General features: G+C 44.3%; 2 protein-coding genes across 2 annotated transcripts; both read right to left on the bottom strand.

Annotated features, from left to right (window-relative positions):
- Positions 1–251: 251 nt before the first annotated feature.
- Positions 252–5,269, bottom strand: SUOX (sulfite oxidase). The gene is made up of 4 exons (XM_020989997.2): positions 4,832–5,269; positions 3,613–3,684; positions 3,093–3,264; positions 252–2,281 (listed from the first exon to the last, which is right to left on the bottom strand). The coding sequence occupies exons 2-4, from the start codon at positions 3,666–3,668 to the stop codon at positions 872–874; spliced, it is 1,638 nt and encodes a 545-aa protein (XP_020845656.1). The 5' UTR covers positions 3,669–3,684; positions 4,832–5,269; the 3' UTR covers positions 252–871.
- Positions 5,270–5,334: 65 nt separating this feature from the next.
- On the bottom strand, positions 5,335–25,764 carry RAB5B (RAB5B, member RAS oncogene family). Its single transcript, XM_020989996.2, has 6 exons — positions 25,675–25,764; positions 13,126–13,365; positions 11,904–12,055; positions 11,244–11,366; positions 10,411–10,504; positions 5,335–10,054 (listed from the first exon to the last, which is right to left on the bottom strand). The coding sequence occupies exons 2-6, from the start codon at positions 13,286–13,288 to the stop codon at positions 9,939–9,941; spliced, it is 648 nt and encodes a 215-aa protein (XP_020845655.1). The 5' UTR covers positions 13,289–13,365; positions 25,675–25,764; the 3' UTR covers positions 5,335–9,938.
- Positions 25,765–26,679: the final 915 nt, after the last annotated feature.

Below are 26,679 nucleotides of genomic sequence, written 5' to 3'. Positions count from 1 at the left end.
CTTTCATCATTTTACATTCGTTCATAAGTCTTCCCCTTTCTTTGTATTCCTCATATTGTTTCTTACAGCACAGTATAATTCCATTACATTCAATTTGTTAGGCATCTCCTTTGTTCCCAGTTCTTTGTTGTGACCATGCTGCCACCCCTTCATCATGTGTACAAAATTCACATGTGTATGCAGCCTCCCACCCTGTATTTCTTTTCCTACTCTCTTCCTGGCCCTTCTTGCCCAGGCAACAGGCCAAAGAATAAGCAGAATAAACAGAAACTTTATTGATATAATTTTAAAAAAAAGAAGGGGTTACAATCCCCTTTTTCTTCACAGTCTCTTCTGCCCTGGGAGCTGGGGACAGGTAAAATAAACATCAACATTATATACATTATGTATAAATGGAAGACAAAATAAGGCCCTAGAGGTGACAGGGAAATTAAAAGACTGGAGAGAGAAGAGGTGGTGGCAGGTGTTATTACATTGACTGATACTTCTGTCCAGTTCCAACTTCTGTCCAGACAGCTTCCAACTCAATCTCAAGGAAGAGTCTGAAGGACCACAGAGTATGAGGTAGATATCACAATGGAATAAATTTAGAGAAAATCATAAGTACCAGTCCTTGAAGTTAGGAGGAAGGCATGATTGGAAATGTGTATGCCTGGAGGTGGTTAGGGAAGGGGATATATATTTATATTTGTGGAAGGGGGAAGGGGTGGGGCTATCCCAGAGATAGAGTCTGAGAAGGATAGAAAACCAGAGGATAGAGGAGTTTTTGAATGTCTATAGAAAAGGGAAGAATTCAAGACGGAAATAGTTTGGAAGGGTAAGAGATTGAGAAGGGTGGTTTATAGGGTGTCAAGGCTGCAGTAATTGTTTTTTACGGGGCTACCTGAACATGGACACGGTGCCAAGAATTGGTGAGCACACCTCGAAGGTTCCAGATAGGGGCCACAGTGTCAGGCTGCACATTGTATCCATCATCCACAGCCTTACATATAATGTTCAGTTCCTTCCAGTCAGTAGGTACTGGTGCTGTCAGCTGCCACAGTCGCCATGCCCAGGCTCTCCTTGGTGCCTGTGCCTCCCCTTCCAGCTTTGCCTCTTGCCAGGTCAGGCCACCATCCAGAGATACATCCACCCTGATTATAGCCCTGCCGCCCCCACTCCAAGCATAGCCCTTCACGGTCACCTCCCCAGGCTCTATTGTTTGCCCTTCCCTGGGTTCTGTGATAACTGACTGGACAGGGAGCTCCTGAATGGCTGGAGCAGAGTCAAAGTCCACTTTGTCCCAGTCTACTGAGGGACAGAAGCCTTTGTAATCACGACGTTGCCAATGGCTAGGACTTTCCTCAGGGCTGATGCTTACCTTTCCCAGCCACTTGACCTGTCGGGCACCCACTACACCAGGCACCACCACCCTTAATGGGAAACCATGGTCAGGGGGCAGTGGCTGCCCATTCATCTCATAAGCCAGCAGAACATCACCTTCAGGATCCATGGCCCGAGCCAGGGGAATGGAGGCTCCATAGGCTGTCCCTGTGGGGTCAGAGTCCAGCCCTTCAAAACACACATGGGCTTCAGAGCCAGAGGGTGAATGGCCAGCCTGGATCAAAACATCTCGTAGCCGGGCACCGCCCCACTGGGCGGTGCTAATGGCTCCTGCCCCCCAGTTTAACCCTTTTACAGACTTAACTTGGGCCATCTCACTTCGACGGTTCCCAGCACACTGCAGGGTGACTGTGACCTGGTGCTTGGGGAAGCGGCGGAGATCATCTAGTGACAGGCTCAGTGTCTGACCACCTGGGGGCCCTTCCACTTGCAGATGGTATGTGGCAGGGTCTATGGTGGGTACAGGCAGGTGATTTCGTGTGAAAAAGAGAGGATTGGGTGTGATATAGCTCTCACCCAAGAGCTCAAGGGGTGGTTCTGCATTAAAAGGCTTCTGGCTGTTGATCTGCAAAGCAGGGTGTCTGGGAGGGTCACTGGCATAAGGATCAGTGCAAACTTGGTCAGAAGATCTTTCCTCATCAGGGCTTAGCTCCCCAATTTTATACTCAGCTAGGAGCTCACGAACATGTGGCTGGTTGTGTGCTGCATAGAGAGCCCAGAAAGGCTCCAGTGGTCCCCCTGCAGCAAGCAATAATTTAGATGGTCCACCTGGGTGGATGGCTACAAAGTCTGTGACATCAAAGACCTCATGACCCAAGGTTACCCAGACCCGTGTCTCAAGACTTCTATGACGCTTCACTTCTGCCTTTGTGTATACAGGTAGTGAATCTTCGGCAGCCTGTGGGGGATGGAGGAGAGGAGATGGAAGGAAAAAATTATGGGGGGTGCTATCAACCTTTTTGTTTCACCCAGCCCAGTCCATACAGTGTATGGTACCAGGGAACCTGGGAGTCATAAGACTGGGGTTAGGGTTTCCAATCCTGGCATACCATCTATGTGTTACTGGATAAGTCATTTATTCTCTACAAGCTCCAGTTTCATCAGCTGTAAAATGGAGATAACTCTTGAACTACTTATCTTGCAGGGTTGCCCTTAGCAAATATTTTGTAATCTTTAAAGCCATATACAAATATAAGTTATAATCAGTCCTGGCAGCAATTCCTTCTCTTCAGTGTGGCTGCAAGGTGGCATAGCGAATAGAGTGCTGGATCTGAGTGTCAGGAAGAATTGAGTTTAAATCTGGCTTCCTGTACTTACTCACTGTGATCCTGGGCAAGTCATTGTCTGCCTCAGTTTCTTCTTCTATAAAATGAGGATCTTAATAATAGCATCTACATCCAGGGATAGTTGTGAAGATCAAATGAGATAATATTTTGGTTTTTTTTCTTTTCTTTTTTTTTTTAGGCACTTGGGGTTAAGTGACTTGCCCAGGATCACACAGCTAGAGTCAAGTGTTTGGTCTGAGGCCAAATTTGAACTCAGGTCTTCCTGACTTCAGGGCCGGTGCTCTATCCACTGCGCCACCTAGCTGCTCCATGAGATAATATTTGTAAAGCACAAGCCTAAGAGTACTATATAAATGCTAGCTAGCTATCATTTATTTCAACAAACCTTGCAACCCAGTCAACTTAGTCACCTTTCCACTCTACCTTTTCTCTATGGTTTCCATAGGCCAGTACAGCCCCAACGCCCAGCAGTGCCCCTGCAACTGCCCAGTATCCAGAAGCAGTGCTGCCATTAGAAAAGTGAGGTTTGGGGCTTTGGAGATGAGAGGGATCACTAGTAAAGCAGACATGGGGATGCAGCTTTGGGACAATCAACCTGTAAAGAGGAGAGAGAATCAGTAATACTCCCTACCACGCCTCATCCCAAAAGGAGTTACATGCAAAGGGTTTGGATAGCATCAGGTTGATGCTATCCATACCTGTTCAAGGATGAAGGAATAAGATGTCCCAGGCTAAGCCATAAAAGAAGCTAAATACCTGGGTCTTTTCATTTCCTTAGCTAGAATTTGTTCTTTCCCAGGATCCAGCTTCCCTACCTATAATCCTTCCTAGCTATTAAAGGCAGTTAACTACCCCAAGGAGATAGTAAGATAAGATAACAAATCATAAAATACTGAAACAGAGGAGATATAGAAGTAAGAAACTGTTCTGGGATAAGGCATACCTGTCAAACCTAGAATTTCTAAGGCCAGAGACAGCAGCTCTTTGTAGCAACAGCATTACAGACACCAAGATTCTAGAAAAGAGGGAGAAAAAAAAAGTAATAACCATGGAGCAAAGGGAGGGGAAGCCTTCAGAAGTGAGACTTAAGAGATAGAGGAATGAGGAAAGGGACTCCTGCCAACTTCATTAGGAAAAAGAGGTAACTGATAGAATCCCAAGCTCAGTCCTTCAAGAGGACAGAATGGAGTAAAGGAGACTGCCAGGTACAAAGACAATATAGGAATAGATGTGATGGATTTCCTAAAAGCAGTTGTCCTCTTTCCCCTTTCCTTCAATCTATGAGAATGATGCCTAGTCTAGTATCTAATATTGTACACTTACGTGATTACCAAAAAGCAAGTTTTGTTTTGTTTTAGTTAGGGAGCAAGCTAAAACAGGGAGAAATGAGGTAAAGCAGATCCCTCATTCTCCATAAAAAATATCTGAGAATCAATATGCCTGGGTCCCCACTCCTGTCTTAGGCATTCTCTTGCCATTCCTGAGCTCAGCAAACTGAGGGATGATTGTCCCACCTGTCCAACGGGCTGGATTTTTCTCTAGGGAAAAAGGGAACTTCACAATTGTCACTCCAATAGCTTTCTGTCTCCTAGCCCTTTAGTTAGAATCAGAGTAATGGAGGGAAAGCAAGACACTAGGTAAACCTGCGCCTACGAAAGGTGTTTCATGCCTGTTGAAGGACAGTTGGGGTTTAAACAACTGAGGGAGTCAGTCTAAGAAAGAAAGCAGAGAAAGTAATCAGGGGATGCCAAGGAAGAGGAATCTGTTACCTTGGAAACAAGGGGGAACTGAACTTTACTCTTCAGCACCCTACTCCCTTTACATTGCACACGGGGCCCTTTGGGACAAAGAATTACTTTTTAAAATGTGAACCCTGCCAATGCCTTTCTGCCCTGGTTTGGCCGAGGCGGCCTTTTAATGGGCAACATCCCGCCAGTGGGGGTAACCTACAGTCCATTTACCCTGGAGTGGGGGGGGGAGGCGGGGCTGGGAGCAGGAGATGGTACTCAGAATGGGGAGACAGTTGCCCAGGCATATCTGCGGTGGGGGGGGAGGAAGAGAAAAGAATTTTAGAGCAATACTTTGCACCCCACCCCCACCCCATGACGTAGGCATGTCCTTCCCACCCCACCCCCAACCCCTAGAGGTGCTCTCAGACATACCTCGTTCCCTCTTTATTCTGCCCTCCTTTTTCCTTCCAGTCTTCTACCCGGAGCAGCGTTCTAGCAGCAGCCGCGCTTCTTCAGACGGTCTTAGTCTGAACCTTTGGTGGAGAGGGCGGGGACTCCAGGTGGTGACGTCAGGGTGGGATTTAAAGGACCACTCTTTAAATCGCTCCTCCAATTATCCCCCAACTAAGGACGGGGTGAGGAATCCCACAGAAAAATATTCTCACCTTAGTTTATTTGTTTAGCTAGCTTTCAAGTAGTAGGGCACGGGCAAATAACTGAGGGCTGGGAATTCGGGTGCTCGTCTTCTGCTGGGTTCCCTGAGTTAATGCTTCAGTCTTACGGACCCAGCAGGTTTGGAGAAATAAACAGACCAGGTGGATGGAGACCCATCTAAGTACCAGGAAACTGAGTAGGTAAAGGTAGAGGGGACGTTAATGGTATATCGAGGGGTAAGGTGATTGAGGACGACCCCCGCCAGTAACTCTAATCAGTAGTCAACATTCAAGAAATATTTATTAAGCTTCTACCAAGTGCAAGGTATTGTGCTTGGCGCTGAGCATACAAAAAGGAAAAACAAGGTCCCTGCCTCCCAGAAGCTTACATTCTATTGGAAAGGATACACGTGAGCTCCAAGACTAAACGATCTGTGAACTCATTGATGTGGATTATTTCCTTCAAAAATGCTGCTGGTAACCCATTATGACTCTCCTTCAGATTCTCCCATAAATCCGCCACAGGGGAGTCCACCAAATGTGTCTACGGGCTTTCCTACGTTCTCTTGATACATCACAGGTATCAATATACATATATAACAAGGGGTAGAGAGTGATGGAGGCAAAAGAGCCAGTGTCCTAGGAAAACACGAGGATGAGAGCACTTAGAGCTGAGGGTTCCAGGGAAGGAGGTGAAGTCTAAGGCTTGATGGAAGTTTCTTAAAGGCAGGACGAAGGGGTTGCATTCTGGGAAAATCCACAGAAAGATGTGGTATGTCCTGTTTGGGTAGAAGTGTAAAGGGCAGTGGGGTAACTGAAGCAAGGCTACAGGAAGCTAGAGAGATTTGAGGTCAGTGGAATGAATGGTCATACTGTGCCTCCAGGTGATTTCGACATGTAGTCTCTCTCTAGATACCCCAAACCCAAGAGCCAGAGAGAAACAAGTTGAAATACCAAGATCCATCCGGAGAGCAATACTTTGCTTCTCCTGCATGACCCAGACACTGAAGTAGAATTTAAACGGGATTCCATTTTTGCCTTTAATCTCCAGTATTTAGCGCTGTACCTTGCCCTTGGGCACACGGTGTGTCGAATTAATGAGTAAAATGGTAAGTTCTCTCACCTCCAACTTCAAAACATGTCTTTTTAAAAAGTGGTATACTCCAGCTTTCGTCTTCTTACCGGTGACACCTCCCTTTCCGTGACCATTTGCCCCTTGAGGCTGTGGAATCGAGCTCAAAATATGATTCTCATATCCCCAGGTTCTGGCAGAAGTGAATAGAAATGAAATCTACGGGGTACCCTGCAGTTGGGGGTCTTGTGTTTTGATATTCCCACACCGCCCCCCCGTGACAGGATGGCCCTCCTACATTACAGCCAGACTGCTTCAATCATGCTCCCCTCTCCAGTAACAGAAAAAGCCTGACTAGTGGAGAGAACAAGGAGATAGATAGTAATGTGAAGAAGGGGGTCCTGACAGTACTGACTGCAATATCAAAGTTGCAGTAAGCGAAGTCAGAGAGTACAATAAAAAGCTCTGAAGCAGTATCAAACTAGACTTGGGCACAAATTAGTGGTACAGGAAGCCTGCTCCCCATCTGTCTTACTGGCATACTAATTAAAGCAACGCTGACACTTCAGCATAGGGAGAAAAAGGGGCTCTTGCTCTTCCACTTCCTATGTGTTGGGCACGTGAACATCCTGTCGTCCATTCCTCTTTTCCTCTGGTGTAGGAAATGGCAACATAACAGGAGGGAAAGATGATAAATTATCAGAGGAGACTTGGGTCTCACAAGGGGTCCATGAACTTGGATAGGAAAATTTTTACAACTTTATTTTCACCAAATTCTAACTGAAATTTAGCATTTCCCTTGATTATGCATTTTTAAAAAGATTATCTGAGAAGGGGGCTATAGCTTTCACCAGACTGCCAAAGGGGACCATGACACACAAAAAAAGGTCAGAAGAATATTGGAGAAACTCCAAAGGGATCTGATAACCTTTATAAGTGATTTGCTCCTTTACAAACAGAGAAGATCCTACAATATAAAAAGCCCCAAACATAACTTTGGCCCTTCTTGAAGCCGCCTTCAGTGTTCTGAGGAAGATGGAAAATGGAATCAAACTAGACATTTTGATTCAATGTAGCTGCCCCCTCCTTTCCCAACATCTAGCTTCAGCTAGAAAAACAGCAGGAAAGAAACACTAATACACTTTTTCCCTCTTTTTTTCCCCCTCTTTTTTTTACTTACATTAAATACATTGGTAAATCAGCAGGTGCATTCTGTTACCACAACTGTTATATTTGGAGAAGGGAAAGGGAGAAAGACAAATGGTTTCTTGGAAGCAAAAAAAAAGTTTCAAAAAAAACCCATAAAAACAACTGATCAGGAAAAAAAAAAAGCAGAAAAATTAAAAAAACTCCCAAAGCCCAGTGAAGCTACAGTCTCACTGAAACCAGAGATAAGCAGAAAAGGGAGGGAAGGCAGTAGACAAGCCAAAGAAGCTAAGGCCAATCCTGTTCCTTAAGTGTGTTATGGAGGGCGGGGGGCAATAAAGAGAATCTTCTGGGGAAAAGACTCCAATCTCAAGGCAAAGATAGACCTTCACCCCAAGGGATAGACACACAAATATGCAGAGACCTAGAGATCCCTTCTAGTTCCCTAGCTTCTTTGAAGAATGCTGAGTGTTTGATGACTTGATGGCAACCTGAAGGGAAGGAAAAAAAATCTGCCAGGCCCCTGGGGAATTAAGGATGCCACTGGGAGAAGCTCAGCTGAAGGTCTTAAGATGAATGCAACAAGGTCTTAGGGTTATAAATTTCATAGCTTTTTTTTTTTTTGGTATTTGAGACAGGTAAGGCAGTTCAAGTGACTGTGGGCCAGGAAAACAGGTAAGACTCTTAAACCCCAGGATTTAGAAATCAGCCATGGTCCTGAATAGCTTTCTCCTAAATATTAGGCCACATTCCTAATGGTGAATAAGAGGAAACTTGGAGCAACAGTAATCTTCTACTTCCTCCTGGAATTTGTTCTCTTGACAGTTTTCCCCAAATACTCTAAACCCAGGCCCTTTTCCACCTACCTTTACCTCAGAGATCTATACTCTGGATGCAGCAAGTGTTTTAATCCCTCTTAATGAAGTAACACTTTTTGAAGTAACTATTATGAAAGAACTCTTGAAATCAGCTGCTTCACTGGCCAGAAGAGCAGCTAGTATGGTCTGTGGGACTACAACTAGGACTTTGTGGCTTACGCTTCCATGGAGGGAGTGGTGACAAAAGAGCAGGATATGGGGGCCGTGGCTCCTAGGGAATATGAGTTGCCATTGTCCCTCAGAAGTGGGATATTGAAGAATGAATCAAAGGAGTAGGGTAGAAGGTTAAGGCCAGGGATCCTGACAGAAGAAACAGGGCATGACTGAGGCCCATTTGGAAGCCAAATGGCATGACAGACCGTACAATGGAGAAAGAGATCATCATACCTATTTACAGGGAAGTAGAAAAGAGAATGGGGATAGAGCATCAAAATGAGTGACTCCCATTTGAGGGAAAGGTAGCCGTCCTCCCCTCTCCCCATACTCCTGCCTCTTGCCTGGGACATGCCTTAATCTCTACCTTGGCCTGTGCTTCCCTCTTCAATCTCAGTCTCCCCACCAGGTCTTCAGAGTGGTAAGGTCTCAAACACAGCGAAGGGTTGAGGAGTGGACAAGGCGGAGAGGAATCAAAGTCTGGGGGTAGGATCAAGGAGGAGAGAGGGTTTGGCTTGGGTAGCTGCCACTGCCCTTTCTCACCCACCCCACAGACCTCGTATACACCTCACTTTCCATGTAGTTAAAAAAGGAAGGCGTGTGCGTTAAAAAACCCCTAAAATAAGCATCCCAAATAAACCATCAACTAAAGTGCAAACCGCAGTGATAGGCCATGCCCAGGGTTGAGAGAGAACAGGTGATGGGGCTGAGGCCAATGAGGAAAACAATTCTATATGTATATCAATCAGAGGATGGGTATCAGAGACTGGTCCCTCCTCCAACTAGACCACAGCAGAGCCAAGAAAAAGGCACCCAATAACGGTTCTTTGGAAGACCCTGGGGCTGAATCACCCTGGGGGAAGAGCCCCCAAAGGCCAAGGGAAAATAAAGGCAGAGAAAGTACTACAGAGTTCCCAAGGAGCCCTAAGCCTCTTCCTCTGCCCAGGTTAACTAACTCAGCATGACCCTGCACACTTTTCTCCTGTTCTCACCTTTGCCCAGAAGTTTCCCATCCACCCACCCAGGGGTAGAAGAAGAGGATCATGGACACTGCAGCTTTCTTCGAATGTGGGAAATACCCATTATATAATGAGAAAAAAGGAGCTGTTTTCCTGCCAGACCCTTATCCCCCCCCCCTTCCCCCGGTTACCAATGTGGATGTGCTGTGTACCCCTTCTCATATCTCAAGTTCACCTCTCCAACCCTGGGAAGAGGGGGACATCAAGGTGGGGAAAGGGACCAAAACCAGTTATTGATGGAAGGCAGGAGCAAGCGACAAAAATGTTATCTGAAGACATGGGGATGAAGGGTGGGAAGAGAAAGAGAGATAAGTAGGTTACTGTCTTGCACCTATAATACAAAGTGAAGAAAGTCTGTTTTGGAAGGTGAGTTCCAGGGGGAACTAACCACCCCCCTTGAGCCCCAGGGCAGAGGTGGGAGGCCGGTGGCAACAGCTGCCTGTTGTTGTTGGTTGCTGAAGCATTAACAAGCGCCAGGACGGAGCTGTTGGGAGGTGGCCTGTGGGAGCCAGGGCTCAGTGTGCTGTTACCGAAGGGGCTGTGTGCTGAGGGGTGGGGACTGAAGTTAGGTCTTAGCTCTCGTGCTCGCTCTACGCTCATTTGCTGCCAGCCACCCCATCAGTTGCTACAACACTGGCTCTTGTTCTGCTGCGACTGCTCATGGAGATCCACACCTCGGCTTCGGCCTCCTGTACCTCCCATGTTTTGCGGTTCATTCTTGGGCAATTTCTTAGCTAGAGACAAGAGATAGAGAGACAGAAAATAGATGATTTCACTTCAAAAAGAGAAAGTCTTAGTGGGGAGGGGACACCAGTGGAATGTTCTAAGGAAGATGGAGGTCAAGATTCTCCAACTGCACTGCAGTCTGGGGGCAAGGAGAAAGGGCTGAGACCACAATTAGAAAGGAGAGACCAGATACCACAAAGGACTCTCCATCAGGAAGTTTCTATTAAAAGCTGGCTAAGGACTTTCCTTACCTAACATCCTAAGACATTGCCATCTAGCTATCCCTGTAGTTTAGGTTGCTGCTAATTGGTCTTGAGACTAAGGAAGAGACATTCAGAAGGACGCTGGGTTATCCTGCCCTTACCTATAGCCAAGAAGAGGTCATTCACATTCATGGCTGTCTTGGCCGATGTCTCCATAAACAATAAGCTGTTGTCATCTGCATATGCCTGGGCCTCCTGCAAAGGATCAGGGTGAGGCATTTGGAAGTTCAGAATGTAGAGCTGCATTTCCAGATCTGCATTAGGGTTAGGCAGTACTCATAGTTCCTTCCCTTTAGTTAACTCCCACCAATCCTACTGTCCCATTCCAGCCTGCTGGGCCATTTTGTTAGTTATTCCAGCAGGGAAGAATGTCATCTACAGGATTTAAAATTCATGTTCTTGGGGGCAGCTAGGTGGCGCAGTGGATAGAGCACCGCCCCGAAGTCGGGAGGACCTGTGTTCAAATGCGGCCTCAGACCAAACACTTAACACTTACTAGCTGTGTGACCCTGGGGCAAGTCACTTAACCCCAATTGCCTAAAAGCAAAAAATAAAATAAAAATAAAAATAAAAAATAAAAAAACAAAATTCACGTTCTTGGACAGAGAGATGCTTATGAAACCCAACAAGTGGTGGTAAGGGACAATGGATAAGTTGAGAAACTTGAGATGACCTGAAACTTAGGGAACCTTATCTATTAAAGTACCTGCCTTCCTTCTTCTCTTCATATTGATACTCCTATATCCCTTTAACCCTCGGTTCTGATATTTCCCAACAATTCACAAATCCCCCAATTCTTATAGGTGTTAGTCTGCTATGTTTTGCTCAGTGCTGAAATGTGAAGGGAAGAAGTGTCCAGAAAAGGAAGAGATGAGAACAAACTGTCTTGGGGAGCAGTGAAGCTCTTAGGGAGGAACTCTCTGGGTCCCCTTACTTCATATTCCACCATGCGCTTGTTGGCCAAGTCAGCCTTGTTTCCTGCCAGGGCAATGACAATGCTGGGACTGGCCTGTCGCTGTAGTTCTTTCACCCATGTCTTTGCCCGGGCAAAGGTTTCCTGGGGAAACAGAGGAAAGTGGGGAAAAGAGGTATATTCTGAACTCCTCTGCCAATTCATGTCCATCACCTTCCAAATCCCCCTCTCACATGAAGACTTTCTTCTCTGAAACCACATTAGTGCTAACTCCTCTTATATACTTATATACTTTGTGTCCAGAGATTTTATAGTACAGGTAAGCTACTTCAAATGTGTATATCTCATTTGCCCAACTAAACCTGAAAATATAGTGGAAATAACAATACACTTAAGAGTTCTGCCTCTGATATTTGCTAGCTACATATTCAGGCAAAAATCACTTAACCTTCTGAGTTTCAGTTTCCTATTCTGTAAAATGGAGATAATATTCATATTACCTGCTTCACATTGTTACTGTGAGAAGAGCAGATTGTAAGCTGTAAATGTAAGCTATTATTATTCTTTTATATTCTCCTATAGTACCTTGTCCTAGGCTCCGCCCATACAGATTAGATTAAAAATTCTGACTATCCAATTCTCAGAATTCCAAAATTGGGGAACATTATCTTCATCACTTACCTGATTAGTTATGTCATAGACCACAATAGCAGCCTGAGCACCCCGGTAGTACATGGGTGCCAAGCTGTGGTATCGTTCCTGTCCTGCTGTGTCCCAGATTTCAAACTTGACTGTTGTGTCATCCAGACAGACTGACTGTGTGAGGAAGGCGGCTGTAGAAAAAAAAATTCAGGGGAGAAGGAGGGAGGGCCAAGGAAGAAGAAGAATAGAAAAAGCAGCAAATGAGGAGGTGGCTGGGTGGCTGGGAAACCCTCTCCTCCCATCCATTACACTTAGCACTTCTAAGTATAGGTGTCATTCAAATTGAGGGAAAAATTCTCTCTTCCACAGCTTCTATAAGTTTCTCTTGTTCATAGGCTGGAGAGACAATCCCTCAAGGGTATGATTAAGTTCTTTCTGCCCAGAAGTTTTGATAGATGGGAAATAGTAACAATTCATGAACTACCAGGAACTGCAGGGTGGAGAAGAAGATGAACTGAAATAGTTACATTTACATACCACTTTTCTCACAAAATTGATGTGAGTGATAAGCACTTGGGACAGTCAGTCAAGAAGCATTTATTAAGTATCTACTATGGGCCAGGGACTGTGTCAAGTGCTCATGATACAAAGAAAGGTAAAACAAAGACAGTCCTTGCCCACAAGAAGTTCACAATCTAATAGGGGAGACACTAAACAACTATATATACAGGTTAAATTGAAAATAATTAACAGAGGGAAGGTAGGGCAGTAGAATTAAGAGGGACTGGGAAAAGGCTTTCTCTAGAAGGTTGGATTTTAATTAGGTCTTGAAAGGACAGCCAGAGAAACTGCAGGGTGGGGGAGGGGGGAATGTGTGGGCATGGGCAGTAAGGACTGGTTAGGAATGGCTTTGAACTCCAAACAGAGAATTTTGTATTTGATCCTGGAGGTGATGGGGAACCCCTGAAGTTTATTGAGTAGGACAGTAATCTTGTATCAAGATCCCCCTACTTCCAACCCCAGATTACAGGTAGACAGAAGAAAAAACTATCTAATGATAGAAGAAATTCTACTATCTTCTTCAAAGAAGCATCAAGTCTTAAACCATAAATGATTAATTAGATTTTAAAGCTGGATGGCAGGCTCAGCCATCTCAGATGTTTATTCAGTGAAGCACTTAATAAATGCTTTTACACTTAGTCATTCAGCCTAGTCCCTAGGATCCCTAGACATTCTACCAAGGGCTTCACCTAACACTTACCTCCAATGGTGCTCTCCTGGTATTCATGGAATTGCCCCTTGACGAAGCGTAGCACTAAGCTAGACTTGCCTACGGCAGACTCCCCCAGCAGGACAAGTTTAAATTGGCAGATCTTGCTAGCCTGGGGCTGGCCATTGGGCCGAGCTGTGCCTCTGCTTGTCATGGTCAAATACTAGGGTGGGGTGGGGTGGGGATGGGGAAGGGGGGGAGGGGAAGGGGGCTTCCCAGCTTCTCGAAGTCCTGCAAAAGAAATTAGGTACTTACAATGTAGACCCATTCCAATCACTCTCTCTAAGAAAGGGAGGAACCTCTTATCTTCTTTCACTTGTCATCAAAATTATAATAGCAGCTCAAATTTATGCAGTATTTATGGCTGCAAAGCAGTCCCTTCACAATTATCCTGTGAGGTCAGTAGTAAAAATATTATCTCTGTTTACAGATGAGAAACCGAGGCACATAGATTAAGTGACTTGTCAAAGGTCATAAAGCTGGTTAAGTAGGACTAGAACTCAGATTTTGTAGGATTAGAACTCTGACCATAAGTCCAACACTCTTTTCACCATAGCACATTTTCTCTGGGAGCAGTTGGAACCTGCCATCATAAGATGAACAGAAATGTAACAAGAAATCTACATACATAACAAAACTTAACTGACCCCCTTAACTGACACACCTCAAGCCCCCAAAACGAGCCAAAAATACACCTAATCGCCTGACCTGATTTCTACTGACAAGAGAGTTGACATGGAATTTGAGATGGAAACTAATGGTGAGAGAAAATCCCTACCCCTTATTCATTTTTCCTGGGATCTTATAACCTCCAAGAACTTTCTTTGACTCCACATAAACCATGTTGGGGCCAGTAAAATCAAACCATAATCAGCCTGGAGAAAGCCCAGTTCTACCCTTTAGATATCCTGGTACATCCCCAGGTATTTCCTTGGTACTTTTGTGCAGGTTTTCAAATTGCCCCCCAGGGATGGGGTGGAGCCCTCTCTGATGAGTGATTAGGACTTCTTAGACCGTACAATGAATGCAGTTTCTAGCCCTACACCCGTCATATCTGTTCAGGTTTTTTATAAAAGGTCATTTCTGAAATTCCAACCAGTCTTCAATTCCCAGCCTACTGTCTTTTCCAGCGGTAGTTCAACTCTTCAAACATTGGTTAGAGAAAACCATCAAATTGCTCAGCAGACCACAACTGCTCTTGGTGAAGTGGAAAAAGCAATGTAAAAACAACTCCACAGCTAGGTTTTATCACACATGAGTCAGCAAACCCTCCCTACTGTCTCACTCACAGCTGTCTTCCTGGTGCCTAGAGACTGGATTACACTCTCCATTCCATGTGGGCCTGGCAACCACAACCTCAGGTTGAGAGTAGGGGGAGAGGTATGTCAAGGAGTTTACCTGTGGCTTCTAGCCACGTATATGTTAGGGAATCACTTGGAAGATGGTAGGTTCCCTTCACTTACTTTCCAATTAAATCAGACTATGTTTCATTCCCTAAATATATTTACAGGTTTTCTAATTCTGAGACCCTGCTCACATTCTTCTTCTCTCTTTATGAAATATCTTCCCTCTCTCACCTCCACCTGCCAAAATCCTACCCATCCTTTAAGGCCCATTACAAGAGCAATCAACTAGCATTTGTTAAAGTGCCTACTATGTGCCAGTCATTGTGCTAGGTATTCATGATGACAAAGACAAAAATGAAATAGTCCTTGTCTTCAAGGAGCTGACAGTGATCAGTGAAAATAACATTTAAATATCAATCAACAAGTCTTCATTAAGCATCTATGTACTAGGCACTGTGCTAGCCCTGGGACTTAAAATGTCAGAAGTACAACAGTCCCTGATCCCAAGGAGCTTACACTTCACAGGGAAGACAATCTGTATGCATACATACCTACAGAATATATACAAGATGAATACAAATAAGTTCTGAGAGGGAGGAAAGGAGGTAGGGAGGGCTGCAGCAACTGGGAACCAGGCTAAGCTTCATACAGAAAGTCTTGAAGGAGACTGGGACTTAAGCACATGCCAGTCAGCCAGTTCGAAGGTGTGGAGATGGGAGTGAGTAACAGTGAGCAAGCCAGTATGGCTGCACCATAGACTGTTTGCAGGAGAGTAAAGGTTAAGAGCAGAACAGGAGGAAGGGGCCAGGGTGTGAAGAGCTTTAAATGCTAAACATAAGAATTTCTATTTAATTCTAGAGGTAACAATTGAAGTTTACTGAGTGGGGATGCTGGAATTTACATTAGTGTTTGTGTAGATGACGGACTGGGAAGGGGGTGTGTGTGTGTGTGTGTGTGTGTGTGTGTGTGTGTGTGTGTGTGTGTGTGTGAGAGAGAGAGAGAGAGAGACAGAGAGACAGAAAATAGAGGAAGGGAGACCAATTAAGAGGTTATTGCAATAGTCCTGGTGAGAAGCGACACGGGCCTCAACTAGGATGATGGTTATATGAATAGATAGAAGAGTATGAAAGAAATGTTATGTAGACAGAAATGACAAGATTTGGCAACTGACTGGATATTTAGGGTAAGAGGAATGTCAAGGTTATGAACTCAATGCTGAAGTTATGAATCAGGGTGACTGGAAGGACAGTAGTACCCTTAACAGTAACAGGGCACTTTGGAAGGAGTGGATTTGAGGGGGGGGAAACCCAAGAGAGGAGAAGAAGTCTCTCCAGGAGTACTAGACAGTGTTAAAGGCTGCAAAGACGTCAAGAAAGTTTAAGACTGGGAAGAGCCATTACATTTGACAACTAAGTATCTGTAGTAATGTCGGAGAGAGCAACTTAAGTTGAATGAAGAGACTGGAAGCCCAAATGTAAAAAATTTAGATGAAAATTAGAGAAGAGTAATTGGAGGCACTAAATGTGAATGGCTTTTTCAAGGAATCTGACTAAGAAAGGGATGAAAAAAATTAGGATGATAGCTTTCAGGTATTGTAAGGGCTTTTTAAGGATCAAGAAGACCTAAATGTTATCTTTAGGTTTCTGGAAAATAGTAGATAGGGACAGATTGGAGATGAAATAATAGGGGCAACTTTATAGAGAAGATGGGAAGGGATGATGGAATCAAAGGTACATATAGCAGAAGGTTTGCACCAGAGAATGGAGTAAAGGAGGAAATAATGGAAATGAAGTCAAGAGATTGAGAGAGGAAGAAATAGATACAAGTAGATACAAAAGATATACAAAGTAAATACAAGGTTAGTTTTGTTTTGTTTTCCAGGAGAGCAGCTAGAAAAAAATGAGGAAAGGCTTCCCAGAGGAGGTAACAATTGAGCTGAATTCTGAAAGAAGATGCTCTTGGTTCTAAGGTGTCAACGAGGAGGGAGGGCATTCCAGACACAAGATAATTTGTACAAAAGCATAGAGATGAGAAATGGACTGTCACGTATGAAGGACAAGTAGACCAAATACTACCTCCTTAATGAAGCTTTCCCTAATTTCCTCCAGTGAGGAATGATTTCTCTGTCTTTCAAACTCAGCATTTTAGCTCTCTCTTGTGTACTGAAAATATTCAACTTTTAATTTCCTTAAACGGTAGCAACAGTCATATTCATCTCCCACAGAAGGTACTCAGGAAGTATTAGATGAATACCACTGAGTAATCAAGATTGGTTCCAAACCTACACTCTGTCTTCCTGGTAGGTTAAGTTAGGTTGAAGAGCAGGATTTTGTGAACCCCCAAAGTACTAAGCTGGCACCAAGACAATGATTTGGGAAATGATATGGCATGCCAATGGCAGCAGTAAGGAACCCTTTTTGCTATCAAAGTCAATGATCCTTGGAAAAGATCAATAAGTTTCATTTATTCCTTGAGGTTAAAGCAGAAGCAAAATGAAAGCAATTCCACAACTATAATGTGTGAAGGCTCTAAGTGTAAGAGAGTACATTTTTTAAAAAAGGAAAATCTTAATTTAATTGATTTGGGTTTCAAGAGAAATAGGAAACGATCCAATTCATTCATTTTTAGGAAGAGAGGCTGATACTCCATTTATTCCAATGAAGCTGTTTATGACAGTGAGATCCACTACCACTCAGAGATCAGCCCACACATCTATACTAGTGGATTAAAAACCACCATCACTGCTCAGATTATGGCAGCAGTCAGGCAGAAAGCCCACTGACTGCTGATGAACAATAGACTTGGATCCAGTAATGAAATGGAAGAAAGAGGGCTGGATTCTATTTGGGAAGTTTTGCAGTGTTTTCTTTTTCCGAGGCAATGAGGCTTAAGTGACTTGCTCAGGGTAGTACAGCTAGTTAAATGTCAAGCGTCTGAGACCGGATTTGAACTCAGGTCCTCCTGACTCTAGGGCCCATGCTCTATCCATTTTCGATCTTTCAACTGTCACCTGTACTAATATTCTCCTTGTCACAGAATCTCAAAGACAGAAGCAAGCTCAGAAACCATCTGTTCCAACTCGTAGCTAAATGAAGAATAATGCTATCTGGCAATAAAGCACAGAAGAGCAAGATTTCAGAAGAATTAAATTAAATTCCAGGTGACCTGAAAGGCACTGGGAAGATCTACGGAAGGTATAAGTAGACTACTATGTGTAAAAAGGAAAAAACACCATCAAGGACATGTGTTCAAAATGGAGGGAAGCTCATCATGTAGTAAGTACCGAGACTAAGGAATAAAAATGGACAGCCTCAGTGCTGCACTAGAACCAGAGCAAAGCTTTCCAGTTCCTTCAGTCTGCTGAGTAAATGCTCTATGGAGGATACAGAGGGATAGGTCTTCTGGATCCACCATTAATGAAGATATTTGGAATATCTGGATGCAAGGATCAAAGCTGCATGCAATTGGGAAGAGAAGCCCATCAGGACGGGTGAGTGAGGGAACAGAGATGGGAAGAAAAGATACAGAATAATGCTCCCGGCAAAGAGATATAAAGACAGATACAGAATATCAGTACTGAGGTACTATAGATGAGGCCCATCATTTCCTCATCTTTCAAAACTTAAGGTGGGAATTTTCCAAGGTTCTGTCCTACACCCTCTCTTCTCTCTACACTCTCTCCTTTGGCAATCTATTTGTTTCCAGGACTTAACTATCAACTCTATGCAGATAATTAACCAAAATCTGTGGCCTTGAGGCTGCAGGTTCCCCATCCCTGCTCCACGCTTTGCCCTCTCTTCTGAGCTCTAGGCCCCCATTTTCTATGTCTATATTCCATATCAACATATCGACCACAGGTTGATGACTACCTGAACCTTTTTATACTGGGGATTTCTTTTGGGAAAAGGTTAGACTAAAGATGGTTGCTGAGGTCTTTCTAACTCCAAAATTTGTGATATTCAAAAAAATAGCTTTTTATCCTTTCTCCAAAATTAGCTTCTTATTTTGACTTTACTATTTTTGTCAGCAGTACTCATTCTCTCATGCTTGAAACCTGTTATCTTTATTCCTCCTCCCTCAGTTATCTACTCTTGTCAATTCTGCCTAAATATTTCTTGCATCTAACCTTGATTTTCTATTCCCACAGACACCATACTCCACAGCAGTCCCCTAAAAAGTATTTGTACCTCCATTCTCTGCTACCCCCCCACAATAATCTATCATTCACAAAACTGACACACTATTATTTGCTGAACTGAACTGAATACTCCATAAATCTGGTTGGATTACTCTCCTCTGCTCACTAATGCCTATGAGCCAAGTTCAAACTCCTTTCACTGTCATAAAAAGGTCTCTGCAATCTGGCACCATACTACTTTTCTAGACTTAACTCATACTATTTCCCTCTATATACACTAGGACCCTCACAAACTGGACTGCCTAATGTTCCCAGTACATGCCTAACACTTTTCTGCCTTTGCTCAAGGTCTCTGTGCATAGAATTTCCCACCTCACCACCAATTCCTACTCGTCCTTTAAAGTACAATTCAAATTCTACTCCCTTCGGGAAGCCTATCATAACCTCCCAGCTTCACCCACAACTATTTGTACCTTTCATATCATTTGTGCATTATTTTATATCATAGTCACTTGTGTGTGCTGTATTGTACACCCAAGGCTGAGGACTATATTATCCAAATTTTGCATCTCACCCAGCATCTGCTAGAATACTCTGCCCCAAAGCTTCTTAACCTTCTTCCTCTCACTATGGAACCACTGAGAAGAGCTCTATGCTAAATGACAGCACCACTGTTCTGAAATAGGAAAACAAGGCCCACCAAGTTGAACTAGGTCCTTATTTGCCAGTCACATCACTCTAAGCCTAGGGAAAAAAAAATAAGGGGAGGGGAGGTGAGACACATAATAGATACAGGCTAACCACTATAGACAGGAAGAAAAGACGGAGTCTCTAAAACACCCAAATCACAATCACTGCACTCTCAGTTGGAATTGATCCTCAGCTTTAAGAGAAAACTAGGAAAGGCTGGAAGGGCAGGAACTTGGCCAGTCAAGTCAATTAAAGGAGGCTTGCTGAGTACTGGAAGATTCCCAAGCAGGACAGAAAAGGAGGTCTTACAGGAACATTTTCTTATAGTCTGCTAGTCCAGCAAGGACAAAAATAATTTTATACCTTAAGTGTCCCTTCTACCTATCAACCATCTCATCTGTGTTTTCAGCCTCCAGGAGTCTGTCACTGAGCAAAAGGTTTCAACTCCCTGGCAAATAGCTGCTTTCCAAAGATGGGTCCAATCCAGTTCCAAAAGTTAACTGCATTGTAGACTGCAATCTGTTTTATAAAACACGGCCTTGCCACCAAACCAATGGATTCCTTGTAATCAACTGATCCAGAATATCATCATCTAGGCCTTCTCCAGTGTAGGTCTCTCTAAAGCCAGTAGTTTAGAGGAGAAGCAGCAGCCTCTTCACAGAGAGGCCAGACTATTAAAGCTGGCAGGGACGTGTCAATCACAGGACCCTAGACCTAAAGCTGGAAGGGTCCTCAGGAGCCAGCAAGTCCAACCCCCTCATTTTACAGATGAGAAAACTCAAGGCCAAAGAGGCCAAGTGACTCACAGGCACACAGATTGTAGTGTCAGCCACGGGATTTTTGACCCAAGCCCTCCAACTCAAGCCAGGGCTCCTTCCAATACATCAGGTAATATAGTACAATCCCTTCATTTTACAAATGAGAAAATTAAGAAACAGATGTCAACTGATTTGCCCACATCACACAGGAACAGAGAGAAAGCTAAACTTAAGGAACTCCCAGTAAGATGCTCTTTCAATGACACAATCCTGCCTCTCAGACTTACTGAACTCTAGAGAAAGCTCAAGATATAAGAACAAAGATGAGATATCAAATCCAACTTGGGCACAGACCTGTTCCATGACTGAGCAAATTAACAAAGACTAATTTTCCCTGTGAACTGTCAGGACTAACCTTATTATAAAAAATAGGGAATCACCTTCCTGAAAGTCTTCCTATCCAACATGAAATAGGAAGGGGCAACCATCTCTAGCAGAGAGAAGATGATATGCCCCATGTCATTTAATCAGTCAGTGGTTTAAATGGCATTTATGCCACTTCTACTCCCACCTACATCTCCCCAAAAGACAAGCAGAATCCTTATCTCTTATCTTTAAGGTGGTGCAAACCTTCTAATGCTAACCTAGAAAGATTAAGGAGGGGAGAACAGAATCAATTCTACTCCCCTCTACCACCCTATTCATTACTCTGTTCTCTTGCAGGAAGGCTAATAATGCTGATAACATGGACTTTGTCCTATCAGAGACCTCAATTTTATTGCCTAGTACCTCAGAAGCTCTCTGGGATAGAAATCCACCCCCTTCACCAGCCTGTGGGACTTTACCCACAAGGCATTACAGTAACTCACATGGGCTAACTGTGCTTCCTGTCACCCGTTACTACAACTTATATGTCCTAATCTCACCAAATAAGTGGTCTTCTTAGCTTCAGCTAAGAAGGTGACTACCATTTTAAATAATTTTTTAAATAGAAAGAAAAAACAAACACAACCAGGTCCCAGAACATGAGTTATCACCCCCACTAAGAATCCCTGAAGAGGTCTCAGGCAACAACTGTCATATTAGAGCCAGAAAGGACTCAAAGAGAATTCTGGTCAGAAATCATAACTTGGCTCAAATATTAGTTATACACCTTCCTCACCTGGGTTGCCCTTTGCTCAGTTCAGTCACTGGTCATGTTCATGATCTCATCTTTTCTCAGATCCTGGGGGAAGGAGTTGGGAGGAGTGGGTTGTGATATGAACACTCTAATAAATGTTAAGCAAATGAATTACAGCATCTGTCCTCCCATAGGGCTGCTCCATTTTCAACCTCTCTGAGACTCAGTTTCCTCATCTGCAAAAATGGAGATGACACTTATAAAACCTACCTCAAAGGGTGGTTGTGAGCAAAGTGTTTGCAAAGCACTATATAAAAGTGAGTTATAATATTATTTTCAATGTGTAGCAGTTGCCTAAAACGTGATTCCGAGTCTCTCAGGCTACACTTACTGGCCCCACCCATATGCCTGATCCTTAGGACCTTCTAAACATGTAAATATAAGAGGAATCACTGCTTATACAGAACCAAATTCTTCCCTACTCACAAAGAAGTATTATTTTTAATGGCCTTGACAGACCCCATCTGGAGTATTGTGTTCAGTTTGGGGCACCATGGTTTAAGGACACTGATAAACTGAGGAATGTCCAAAAGGCAACTAGGCTGATAACGGCCCTTGAGTCCATCACATATGAGGGTCAACTGAAGGAATTAGGAAATGTTTAGCCTGGAGAAGAGATGGCTCAATGTAGACCATGAGAGTTGAGTCCTCAAGTATTTAAAGGCTATCATGTGGAAGAAGGATTACACTTGTTCTGATAGCCTAAGAGGATGGGATGGAGAACAAAATGTGAAAGTTACAAAGAGGCAAAGTTAGGATTAATTTCAGGAAAAACTTTCTAACAATTATAGCTATCTAAAAGTGGAATGGCTTGCCTTGAGAGGTAGTATTTACCCCTTAGAAGTGTCCAAGCAGAGGCTGCAGGGCCTCTTGTCAGGTATTGTGTGGTAGGGATTCCTTTCCTATGTGAGTTAGACTAGACAGCTGCTGAGGCCCTTTCCAACTCTCAAATTCTGTGACTTGGATAAAGGTATGAATGAGATGACTATCAAATGTGCAGATCACACAAATTTGGATAACAGAACCAAGAAAGAATAAAAAAGGCCTAGAACAATCGGCTGGCTTTAATGTGATCAAATTAATAGAGAAAAACATAAAATCCCTCTAGCAGTGAGGACAGCCACCCTCAAAATAAAGATATCCAGGGGTCACATCAAACCTCTGACACATAATGAATTGTATGACCCTCAGCAAGTGACTAACCTTCTCAGTGCTACTAAGGGTCTAAGTTGCAGAGTACCTGATCTGCATTAGCAGAAGGAATCCCTCACTAGGTGTTCCCTATATGAATGAAATCACTGGTTCTAATTGTACAGGATGGGAAAGGAATGACTACAGAATAGTTCATGTGAAAGAGATCTGGGTGCTTCAGAAAACTTCAAGTTTAATATGAGTAGACAGAGTGATATGGTAGCCAAAAAAGCTAATGCAATCTTCAAGCTTCTGGTAATGCAGCCTGTGATCAAAGTAAGGGAGGTAACAATCCTGTTGCACTTGGCCCTGGCTGGAACAAATCTGAAGTATTTGGTTCAGGTCTCCACAAGACATTTTAGGAAGAAAGGTGGAACAGGCCAACCAAAATGGAGAGAAAACCAAATTTTCACTCAATATAAGGAAACGCTTCCTAATGCGTCTAAAAATGGACAGGACTGCTTCTAAATACAGTGAACTTTCCATCACTTTAAGCTGAGACAGATTAACCATTTTTGAAGTACTATCATAGAAGATTTCTATTCAGGCACAAATTAAACTAGATGACCTCATCATGTCCCTGCCAACTTGGATTCTACAATTGCTTGTCTGGTAACCTGTGGGCTGGTCCACAAAAGTGGAAAACTGAGGGAGGGAGTAAAGGAAGGACCTACTAACTATGGAGCAAAAAATAAGGAAGAATAACACATAAGAAACTTGTCTGCCTCACAATTTTGTATAGGGCTGGTTCTGTGGATGAGAGAATGGGAACTCTGGAAAAACAAGGAATTGAGCATTAAAGGAATACTGACCAGAAGCTTCCTAACACCAATGGAACAAGCTTAAATCACAAGCCACTGGCCCATAATATGAAATACTTTCTTCTAAGAAAAGTAGTTCAAGTAGTACTGTAGAATCTATATGGAAATCAATTGTAGAGCCAGGGAGACTCAAAGACCTAAGTCACTGGTGAAACCAATACAGACCAAGGGGTCCAAAACTTGAGAGAACCCATATACTGGGGTGAGGAACTGGCAGTTCTAAAGATCATATGGCAGTCAGAGACCCCAACCTAGAAGATAAAAGGTCTTGGAGTTTTCACTGGACAATAAATCTCCCCTAAGCAAAGTACTATATTTCGTAGCCATTCCCAGATTAGAAAGGCATTTGGGCAATTTGGTTGGGAAGAAATGTCCTAAATTACCTAATTGCAATCTGCAGAAAGATATGTTGATGGGAAAATTATACCTAGAATATCAGGCAATAGGAGCATTAGCAAAGCTATCTACTTGAATAGCTGCAAATGAAAAGTGAACAAAATATCTGCTCAAAGAGGCAAGAGGGGCAGGGCAAAAGGAAACAGAACTGTGATAATCAATCATTGAAGAGGGACTAAGACAGGCACACAAAAAAAGGAAGATGGATATGGAATGGGTTAGGAGGCAGAAGTTAGGGGCAGAGAGTAGGCAAAACTATCTTTGGCTACACAGCCTTCTAAGTGATAGGGATAAAGTTGGGGAGAAAAACCATGTTATGTGAGGTGCTTTGCCATCTCTTTCTTTTTTCAGGGTAAAATAGTGATGGGAAAATATGATAATAAAAAGAATAAAAAAATTCTCAAGGGGGAAAAAAGCCAATAGGCCTCCAATCTTCACTAGACTGATCTCTTGGGAGGTCAATAATACAGTTATGGCCTTGCTAGGTAGGGATCTTGGAGGTGAATAACAACAAGGCCTCTCTTCTCTGACTCTGCAACCTATCAGACCTCTCATACAAACCCTACAGATGCTGTCACTGTCCAATACCATTTTCCAATAATAAAGAAATCAAGCCCATTGGTGACAGGTAGCAATGGACCAACAAACCAAGCTCCTGAGTAGAATTTTTCCACTCTAAGCCAAATCCTCTCCAAAGTAACCTCATCCAAGTTCCTTCGAAAAAAATTTGGTGCACCAAACTCCATCATCACTGGCTAGGAAAGCCCAGAGAGTCCCACGTTGAAAGTTTCATCTAACTGCTGATGACTCCAAGCACCTTTCTAAGATGATTAATTCAATCTCTTCCATTCTCTACTCCTGAGGGAGTCGCCAACACTACCTTATTATACCGCTAGGTGTGAATGAAGCTAATCATACTCTCCTCAAACTTCCTAGCACCCTCACAAATGAAATTCTCAGGGAGACAAAAATTAGAAAGACTGAACACTCCATTCAACTGTACTTTCACATGGGGTGAGGAGGGAAGATTTGAGTTTGGGGTTGTTACCAAACAGAAAAAAAAACCCAAAACCCAAACATCATACCACACTGGTTTCTATTACTCCTATTACTTCTCTCTAACTCTGTGGCTATCAAGAATCTCTGATCACCCTCCCTCCAATACTGGGGTCACTCAAGTGGACAAGAAACCCATAGCCTCCCAAAAGCTCCTTAACTGATTCCAAAGTGCGTGTCAAGTTTCTCAACTTCTCCATTCCTCCAGCTTAAATAAAGCTTACTTCTTTCACCTTAACTCTTTCCACTGAGTCCAAATCTCCCTCAGCTAAACTCCTTAAATTACCATTAAAGTTCTGTCACTCCATCCCGTCCCCTTTTGGGATCTTCTCCACTTAAGCTTGACTCCAATATCACCCACCTAAGAATCCTTCATGGATCTTCCCAATTCATCCTTATTTCCATCCATTAAGCGGCTCCCTTGCAGCCCAGTTCCAATAACCCCCTTCATCTCCTTGCTGCAGCCCATCAGGCTGTCTGTCAGATGTGGCCCCTCCACCACCCACCTCTACCTCGGCGCCCTGCAAATGGGCTTATTTCATCCACTCCCCCAATCCCTTTTCTCCAGGGCCTAGATCTAGTTCGCCCTTTTCGCCATCCCAACTAAGACAACCCCTGCCCCAAGCAATCCCCTTTGGTCTGCAGGGCCCACCCCCCCCTGCACCCCGCCAGGCCCACCCTATTGCATCCCACTCCGACCAGAGCCAGGCCTGACTGGGTCTAGTAACCTCCCAGCCGGTCTTCTTACCTTTTCCAATACCTCAGACCCCTCCCCACTAACTTCGCTCTCCCTTCCCGCCCGTCCCCCGACTCAAGAGCTCTCCGTTAGGCCTGCCCATCCCTGCCTCCTTCATCCCCAGTCCCGGCCCGGTCCCCTTACCACCCGCAAAGCAGGCCTCCCTCCTTCCCAGTTCACCGGCGACTCCTTCCGCCCTAGCCCCTCCGGCTCCACCAGCCCCAGTACCTAAGCCTCCGTCTACCCAATCGGGCCCGAGCCTGTGTCGAACAGACAAACAGCTGCGAGTCAACCAAACCCTTCTCCACCTCCTCCTCCTTCTCCTCACCCTGGGGCGGCGGCCTCGACCAATAGCAGCTTCCCCCACCCACCGCCGGAGGTGGGGCTTACGTCGACACATTTGCCAATCGTCTTTGGGGAGGTGGGTTCTTCCGGCATTGTCGCTAACGGATACCAGAGAGTGCCCTGACGGACGAAGCACGCAACCAATAGACAACGAAGTTCCATGCAAATGAGCAGCCATTAAAGAGCGAAGTTTCCGAGGTAGGGGGCGGTGCGCTATTAACGGACATCTGTACCGACCAATGGAATCTCGACACCCAACGAACCCCCGCCTCCTCCTTTCGACTCATAAACATCTGATCAGGTGAGCAATGGAGGGAGGATCATGGCAGAGAACTGACCAATCGTGTCACGAATTAGAGTGTGATTGGCAAACGAGGCGGGGCAAAAAGGAAGCCTTATGTTAACCTTCGCCCCCCAAGTTTGGGGTTGATACCAGACAGTTCATCCCATGGGAAATTTGCAGATCAACCCTAAAATTTCTTACCTAGGAGGATCCTCTCACTGGATTGGCCAGGGGAACAGGGAGGGGAATGAAGGTAGAGGGAATGTTCACTTCCGGGGGGGTCAGGGCAAAGGTCATGACTCCTTTTGCTTGGTCCCTGCCTTTTGACTGGGACCCCACTGGGGAGAGGGCTCATGCTTGGGGCATAAAGTGCAGGGAGATGTGCAGGTGCAGTTTATCTCTGGGTCTGAGGGGCCGGACTCGATGCTCTGTGTGACCCCACTTACAGCAGGCGGGGGCAAGGCGGGAAGAACTGAGCTCCGTTCCGGCTTCCTCCCGCCAGCGATCAGAGCTTCTCTCTGGCCCTGCATGACTCCAGCCATTTATGTCGGAGGGTCAACCCTGGTGAGATCTGTTGGAGGAAAATCCAAGACCTCACCCATCAC

The sequence above is a fragment of the Phascolarctos cinereus genome, unplaced genomic scaffold (genome assembly GCF_003287225.1).
Source record: "Phascolarctos cinereus isolate Bilbo 61053 unplaced genomic scaffold, phaCin_HiC Scaffold_1;HRSCAF=81, whole genome shotgun sequence".
NCBI lineage: Eukaryota > Metazoa > Chordata > Mammalia > Diprotodontia > Phascolarctidae > Phascolarctos > Phascolarctos cinereus.
Note: the sequence above shows the minus strand (reverse complement) of the source record. Positions and strands in the feature narration are given on the sequence as shown.